A 7,795-nucleotide genomic window follows, 5' to 3' on the forward strand; every position below is an offset into this window, starting at 1 on the left:
TCCTTAAGTATGAGTTAATCCAATCCAGTATGAGCCTGGTCAGCCTATCTAGTATCACTCCCTTTAAAACAAAACAAAACAAAAACCTCTTGAGACTGACTCACCAATCAAGTATTTTGGGCCACATTTTAAGACAGTGTTAGTAACTGCAAAGGAGAGGCCGAAAGCCACTGGACAGGCAGCTTCTCTCCACTCTGGGTGAACAGCCTCTTCCACACTCCTGATTTTTGCCTCTAGTCACCTGTCTAGCTGGGGCTGAGACCCATTGCCCCAGGAGCTGCCTCTCCATCCCTAGGGGTTCAGTGCTGCCTCCTGTTAGCAAGCAGGCCCGGAGGCTTCCCGCTGTGAGGAGTTTGCACACACAAGCAACAAAAAGGCACACACCAAACCATAGCCTTGAAGACACTGGGAGTGACACCTGTCAGAGGCTTCCCAAGTGACATGCTCCCAGTGGCTCTGCTGAAAGGAACCAAAAGCCTAGGGCAAACATTCTGGAAGTAAGGTTTTTAAAAAAGAAAAAAGTTCCCCTGGAAGAAATGAAATGGAAGTAAGCAAGCGAAAATTCAGCTGAATGAATCCCTGTGCACTAGAGGGAACCCATAGCAAGGCACTCGGCAGGCAATTAGTCAACTAATCATTAGTCTCGCATTGGGTGTGCCAGGAACATACATACTAACCTCTGGCCAGAGCCAGGAGCCAAGGACACTCAGAGCTGCCCCAGCTCTAGTGTGGGCTGGTCTCAACATTTCTTGGCTCAGATCGGCTCTGGTCAGTGGATTTTAGTTCTCTTAGCAAATCTGAGCTCATCAGATTATGAGCTACTGAACTGAGATGACCTGTTAAATGACCGTCACATTCCCAAGTCTGCAATGTGAGTGACACAGGGTGCCAGCTAAGCCAGCACTCACTGAAGAGGCTGTTGGCCAGCAGGCCACCTGTAAAAACTGGTCAAAGGCACGACGGGAACCAGCCCAAAGGGAAACCTGCATTTGCCAGAATGGAGACAGAACCGTGTGGCTCCAATGCTGGCAAGCAAGGAGCTGGAGGGCTGCTGGAGTCACCCATCTGCGAGGCACTCATGCCATGCGAGCGCATTACCTCGCTCTATTTCTCATAACCCATCTCAGTAAAGGTCTTGAGGGTAAAGAGAAAAAGAAATAATATAAGCATATGGAAAAACCAAACTGCAATTCCAATATTAAAAATAAAAGGAAGAAGAAAATTTGTGGGGGGGAAAAATAACACAAACGGCACTGAACCCTGCCATGCTCTGGATATTCCACACGGACCCTTGAAGAGCTGTTCCCATCCACACTTCTACATGGGCTAGAAGGAGGGCAGTGCTCTCTTAGCAAACAATTCCATACAAGCTTCATCTTGTTTCATTCCATTATCCTGGTGGAGACACACTCCTCACTGGCCTATGGATCTGTGTCACATTTGAGCCTCAATCAGTGCCCAGGTTTGACCACTGGTTGCTGTCTTTGCTTTTGATCCCAACCATGGTTATAAACATAAAGGAGCTGTTTGAGGTTTGCATAGAAACAAAAAGCAAACTAACCAAAATCGTCACGAGCACACACCACAGTGATGGCCCCCAAGAAGGCTGATCCAAGGGACTTCTAAGCCACAATGGAAAGAGGCAACAATTAGAAACAAATGGCAGCAACTAATGACAGTAGGGATTCAGAGACTGCAGAAGGGTAAGAAAGTGGATAAGGGCTGATGACAGGGATCTAACAGACAGGCTCTCTAGCTCTTTTTTTTTCCCCAAAAGAGAGTCATTTGTGTGAAAGAGAAAAATTCTTCATGCTGGCTGGTGAGATACTGTCCAGGCCAAAAGAAAAACCATACCAAAACTCTGGTTTATAAGACCCAATGGGCGAGCATTTGACAGAGTTCTTGGGCCAGCCATGGTGATGCACACCTTAGGAGGCAGAGGCAGGAGGACCTCTGTGAGTTCAAGGCCAACTTGATCTACATAGTGAGTTCCAGGCCAGCTGGGGATACAGGGAGACCCTGTCTCAAAAAGACTAAAAAAAAAGAGTTCTTGTTATCAGCGAAGTTGGTGTGGTGGCACCGGCTGGCAGAGCGTACCTGCAGGAAGCTCTCCTGGCAGCAGAGGAACTCGCTCTTCTTCATGATGGCCTCGGTGGTCAGAGTGAGCTCATTCTTACTGAGAGCACGCTCGCTCTGACATGGAAACACTGCCTGAATAGCAAAACGACACAGTGTTATGTGTGTGGGGAAAAGAGGGAGGGGTAATACAAGGTGGAGGAATTTACCAGACATAAAACTATCTTACCCAGAGTGGGCTTTTATTACCAACTCCTGGCTTTATTTCCAAACAAACTGTGGACTTCAAATGAAGGTGAAAACCAGATAAACTTTACACTCGGTCTGCCTTTGTTAGAGACAGAGTCTCATGTAGCTCAAGTTAGCCTCCAACTCACTATGTAGTGGAGACTGGCCTTTAACTCCTGATCCTCCTCCTTCCCAAGTGCTAGGGTACAGGCATGCACCACTATGCCCAGATAGGAATCTCCATTTTATACAGAGTTCCACTTAACTTGGTGAGTGTAGCTCCATTAGTTCTCAACTTGACTCCAGTCCAGATTTGTATTTAAAATATACATTGTTGTAGCCAGTTCTAGCGGCCCAACCTATAATTCTAGCTACTTGGAAAGCCCATGCAGAAGGATCACAAGTTCAAGGTTTGCCTGCCTACAAAACAAGTTCAAGGCCAATTCGGGCAGATTAGTGAGACCTTGCCTAAGTGTAAAAAAATAAAAAAGCATTGGGGACATTGTTTAGTGATAGGACACTTGCCTAGCATGCTTGAGGCCCTGGGTTTAATTTCAATACCACAAAAACCATCTGGCCAACTAACCAACGAACTAAACATTTCAAGAGTAAAAATACTTCAACATCTCTCAAGCTCAGAGATTTCCTCAAAGTTTTAGTAGCTACGTATTATTCCATGGTAGGTGCAGAAAACCATGTATGTGACTCATTCCCTATTGATGGCTCGTATCTACTGTAAACAAAGTGGAAAAAACATTCTTGGCACATTTAGGTCACTTCAGTAAGGCAAATTCCTGTAAGTGGAATGTCTGGGCACTGGCATTTAAATCTAAGTGAATATTGACAAACTACCAGCCAAAAAAAAATGTAGCTTCAATTTATATTCCCAGCTGCGGTATGTGAGTGAGGCTGCTTCCCCATAGTCATGACTTATAAAACTATAAGCCCAGTCTATAAGGCTGGGCGTGGTGGTGCACGCCTTTAATCCCAGCAGAGGCAGGCAGATCTCTGTGAGTTCAAGGCCAGCTTGGTCTACATAGTGAGTTCCAGGACAGCTAGGGCTACAGGGAGACCCTGTCTCAAAAAGAAAAACAAACAAACAAAAAATCCCAAAACTCATCTAGTCCATTCTATTAGGGAAACCAAAGCCTCTTCCTTTGGCATTTGATTTTTTGTTTTTTTTCTTTTAAAGCTGGAAAATAGAGAGTAATTTGGAGGAAAAGACTAATCTTATACTGAGGTAGAGAGGACCACAGTATAAAGTGAGATATTACAAATGATTTCAACTATTGCCCTCAGAAACTGCATAGCCCAAGGGCAACATCTTACTCTGATGTTGTCCAGAACTCTCTTGAATTCCAGTGGCTCATCCTTCCCCTCCATGGCTGCAGGATCTAAGCCATCTCCTCCATAGATGAACTGGATGATGTCACCAGTGGAGCTCCTCACTGTCAGATCATACTGGGAACAGAGATCTTCCAGGGATTTGACCAGCCTTCTCTAAAGGGAAAGGAAAAGAAAGCTCTGCTGTCTGGAGAGACTGCTCACACACACACATGATGAGATTTGCCATATAAAGTTTCATGGTTACAGGCGCTTTATTTTTGTGGTGTTGGAGATCAACTCAGGCCCTTGTGTGTGCTGGACAAACACTCTGTCACATCCCCAGCACAAGGTTACAAACACTTTAATTACATTAACACTTTACTAGAAATCCTTAAGTATCCCCTTGCCTGAGAACAGTAAGGCCAGGAGTGCCTCATTAGCCTGTGCAGTGAGAGGCAGCCTGTGCCCCAGCCTCCAGTCTTCAGTATCTGCAACAGAAACTGCACCAGCCCCAAAGGACTCTGCAAGACTGTTTTTCTAGGCTCCTTTGCTTTCCCCTTCTGCTCCCTAAGGTATCAATCAATGTAGTGCCTTTGCATTTCTAAACACAGCTTAAGCCAGGACCCCTGCATACTTCAATATGAAGTACAAAATCAGGGGTAAATCCACTTCTGGGACAGAGAAAGAGGGAACAGGGACAACAGTGAGCAGCAACCACTTCTCAAATCTGCTCAGGGAGAACCTTCTAACAGCAGCCAATAATGCCATGGTGGTCAAGAGAATTAAAGAAATCCTCCTCTGGGTGACTTAGAAAAACAGATTCCCTCATGCTGGAACCAACTGCCTCTAGGTTAACACACTGCCCTGGGAAATGGTTACTTAAGAAACCAAAATCAAACCACATCATGGCAAGAGTGGGAAAAGCATCTCCCAGTTCACTGGGGTGCTGACAAAAGCAGCGCATCTCAAAACCAAAGCATGGTCCCCATCAGAAGACGACTACAAGCACCAGATGGGGACAAACAGGTACAGAGGAGGCTCTGCAACAGGTGTCCCTTGCCACCATTTCACCCTCATCACCTTTGTTTAGTGTGACCCACTGATTTATCAATCCTTGTTTCCCTGACTGCAAAGGCCATGCTTCCAGGAGTCAGAGGAACACAAATCTGAAGCAAGGGGCTGAGAGATGGCTTAGCAGTTAAGAGCACTGGCTGCTCTTACAGAGGACCTGTACCCAAATGGCAGTAACAACCATCCATAATTCCAGATCCAGAGGATCCGACAACCTCTTCTGATTTCTGCAGGCGTTGCATGACATGGACGTGGATGCACTTATATACACATAGGTAATACACTCATACACATAAAAAATATTTGTTTAAAAATTTGGGGGGGCTAGGACTGTGCTCAGCAGTAAAGCACTTGCATGTATGAAAACCTGGTTCAATCCCAGCAACACAAACACATGTGAATTTTTTTCAACAAACATAACACATGTGAATTTTTTTTCAACAAATATTTTTGTTTAATTTTATTTATATTTTTCTTATTTTATGTGTATGAGTGTATTGCCTACATGTATGTGAGTGCACCCATGTCGTGCAATGCCGCAGAGGTCAGTAGAAGGCTTCGGCTTCCCCTGGAACTGGAGTTAAGGACGGTTTGTAGTCGCCATGTGGGTGCTGGGAATTGAACCCGGGTCCTCTGCAAGAGCAGTCAGTGCTCTTAACTGCTGAGCCATCTCTCCAGCCCCTCAACAAATATTCTTGTTATTGCAGTAGGGAACAGAAAGGACCACCAGTCTGAAAAAAACATCCTTCCCTGAGGCCCAGGGTTTTATTCCTCTGCCAGTTCAGCCACATTTATAGGAGTTTGAGAAACAGCAGACAGCCCCTTACCTCAGCCCCGGACTTCCCTAGGGAAGCATCTTCCCTCTAGTGCCCAAACCCTTCAGGAGTTTGGGGTGCCAGAAAGTAGATTAATGGTGAGTTAAACTAGTGGCGAGGTGTGAGGCAGAATCCTCTCAGGCAGCAACGTCACCTCAGGGTCAAGTTAGAAATGGGCTCATGGAGGCTGGATGATATGTCTGGAATGTGTGACACAGAGGATAATTTGAAATAATTAATATTTTGTTTGTTTCTCTAGTTCCAGTGTACCTGTATGTCTATAATTTCCCCTTTAAAACCAAGACGAGGTAAACTACAGCTTGTGTACAAAATACAGACCTGCTGAGCAGCCAAAGCCCACAGAACACTGGGATTAATGGTGAGTTAAACTAGTGGCGAGGTGTGAGGCAGAATCCTCTCAGTAACTAGGAGGCAGCAACGTCACCTCAGAGTCAAGTTAGAAACGGGCTCATGGAGGCTGGATGATATGTCTGGAATGTGTGACACAGAGGATAATTTGAAATAATTAATATTTTGTTTGTTTCTCTAGTTCCAGTGTACCTGTATGTCTATAATTTCCCCTTTAAAACCAAGACGAGGTAAACTACAGCTTGTGTACAAAATACAGACCTGCTGAGCAGCCAAAGCCCACAGAACACTGTCTGCCCCATGGCTAAATGCTGAAATTTCTTCAAGTTACCTGCATGTATCCTGTTTCAGCTGTTTTTACCGCTGTGTCAACCAGACCCTCCCGGCCAGCCATTGTGTGGAAGAAAAACTCGGTGGGCGTTAAACCTGAGTAAAAGCTATTAGCCACAAAGCCTTTGGCAGCTGGGAGCTAAAGAGAGGAAGAAAAAAGGGAAAAAGAAAAGAAAAGAAAGTTCAAGGTTTGAGGTCCACAATTCTAAAATCCATCCACATCAGAAAATGCCCCACCTTTGGGCTATAAATACCCAGCCACCAACTCACAACCTGGAAGTGATGTACACCCTCGCTTATGGAAAAAATAATTTGAACAGGCCATCCTTCCTAGAGACAGGATGGACGGTAAGGGCCCGCAGGGGCAGGCACTGGTGCCAGTGACAGGCAAGTGGCTCAGGAGAGGAATAGCAAAGCTCAAGCTGCTACCCTAAAAGTAGCAAGGACCTCAGAGGGCACCTGGTATTCTCCCTGGGAAGCTACTGCCTTCAAAGCATACTGCTCACCTCCAAAATACAACCAAGCATAGCTAAAGCTATGGCGTTTCAGTCTGGAACACTGAAAATATACAAGTAGATTGCAGCGATGGTTGTGCAATGCTGTGACCATATTAACAGTCACTGCACTCAACACTCCAAATGGGTGAAATTATGACGTGGTACATCTCAATACCACAGTAACAAATTGCATATCCATGTAAATCACATGAAAATGGCCCATGACTTTCTATGTAGACAGGCCTGTGTTCCGCATAGGACCATCTGGAAGAGCAGACCTTCAAGCTTCTACTTCATCCACTACCACGTACCTTTGAGTGTTTTTCAAAGTGAGGCAAAGACCTGTTTTCAAAGCCATCTGGCACTCGAGAGCCGCTGATGGCTTGCTGTCCCACACAGGCGATCATCTGTGATATATTAATGAAGGAACCTAGGGAACAGTTCAGAAATGTAACACTGTAAGAGGAAACAACACCAACTGAAGCCAGGCAGAATGGAGAGAAAACAGGAACATGACACAGCACAGCACTTTTTCTCAAGCACACAGCGTGCTGGCGAAGGGCAGAATTGCGGTACTAGAGGTACAGTGATGGACAGGGCTCAGGCTCATCTGGGGTGGAGGGAAGGCTGAGGAATAACCTGTAGAGTCTTTCAGATGGCAGCAGCCACCAGATTGCTTCACAAAAGGAGGGTGGGGAAGAAGAACTGCAACGTATGTGGATGAATGATAAGTAACAGGCAAAGGCCCTAGGTGTATACCAAAGCAGGAGGAGGGGGACAATGGGCCAAAGGCAGCAAAGTCAGACAGCAGACTTAATTCCGTAAAAACAAAAAATACACAAAGAGAAGCCTGGAGGTTGTTTGAATACAATACTATGAAATCCAATGCTTTAAGGATCTGAATAACTATGAAGTTAAAGAATTTTGCCACTGGGGGCTGGAGAGCTGGCTCAGCGGTTAAGAATACTGGTTGTTCATGCAGAATACCCGGGTTCGAATCCCCGCACCCACATGGCAGCTAACAACTGTCCATAACTCCAGTCCCAGGGGCTCCGACAGCCTCTTCTGACCTCCGACAGTGTC

At 45.7% G+C, this 7,795-nt stretch overlaps 1 protein-coding gene across 1 annotated transcript in view; it reads right to left on the bottom strand.

Annotated features, from left to right (window-relative positions):
* Polr3a (RNA polymerase III subunit A) overlaps positions 1-7,795 on the bottom strand; it is a gene marked incomplete in the record, with an annotated part of 58,327 nt that overhangs the window by 12,092 nt on the left and 38,440 nt on the right. The window contains 4 exon segments of the mRNA XM_008849830.3: positions 2,098-2,211; positions 3,634-3,804; positions 6,217-6,354; positions 7,024-7,142. Coding sequence (XP_008848052.1) covers positions 2,098-2,211; positions 3,634-3,804; positions 6,217-6,354; positions 7,024-7,142 — 542 coding nt within the window.

This window comes from Nannospalax galili, unplaced genomic scaffold (assembly GCF_000622305.1).
Source record: "Nannospalax galili isolate Female #2095 unplaced genomic scaffold, S.galili_v1.0 scaffold83, whole genome shotgun sequence".
NCBI lineage: Eukaryota > Metazoa > Chordata > Mammalia > Rodentia > Spalacidae > Nannospalax > Nannospalax galili.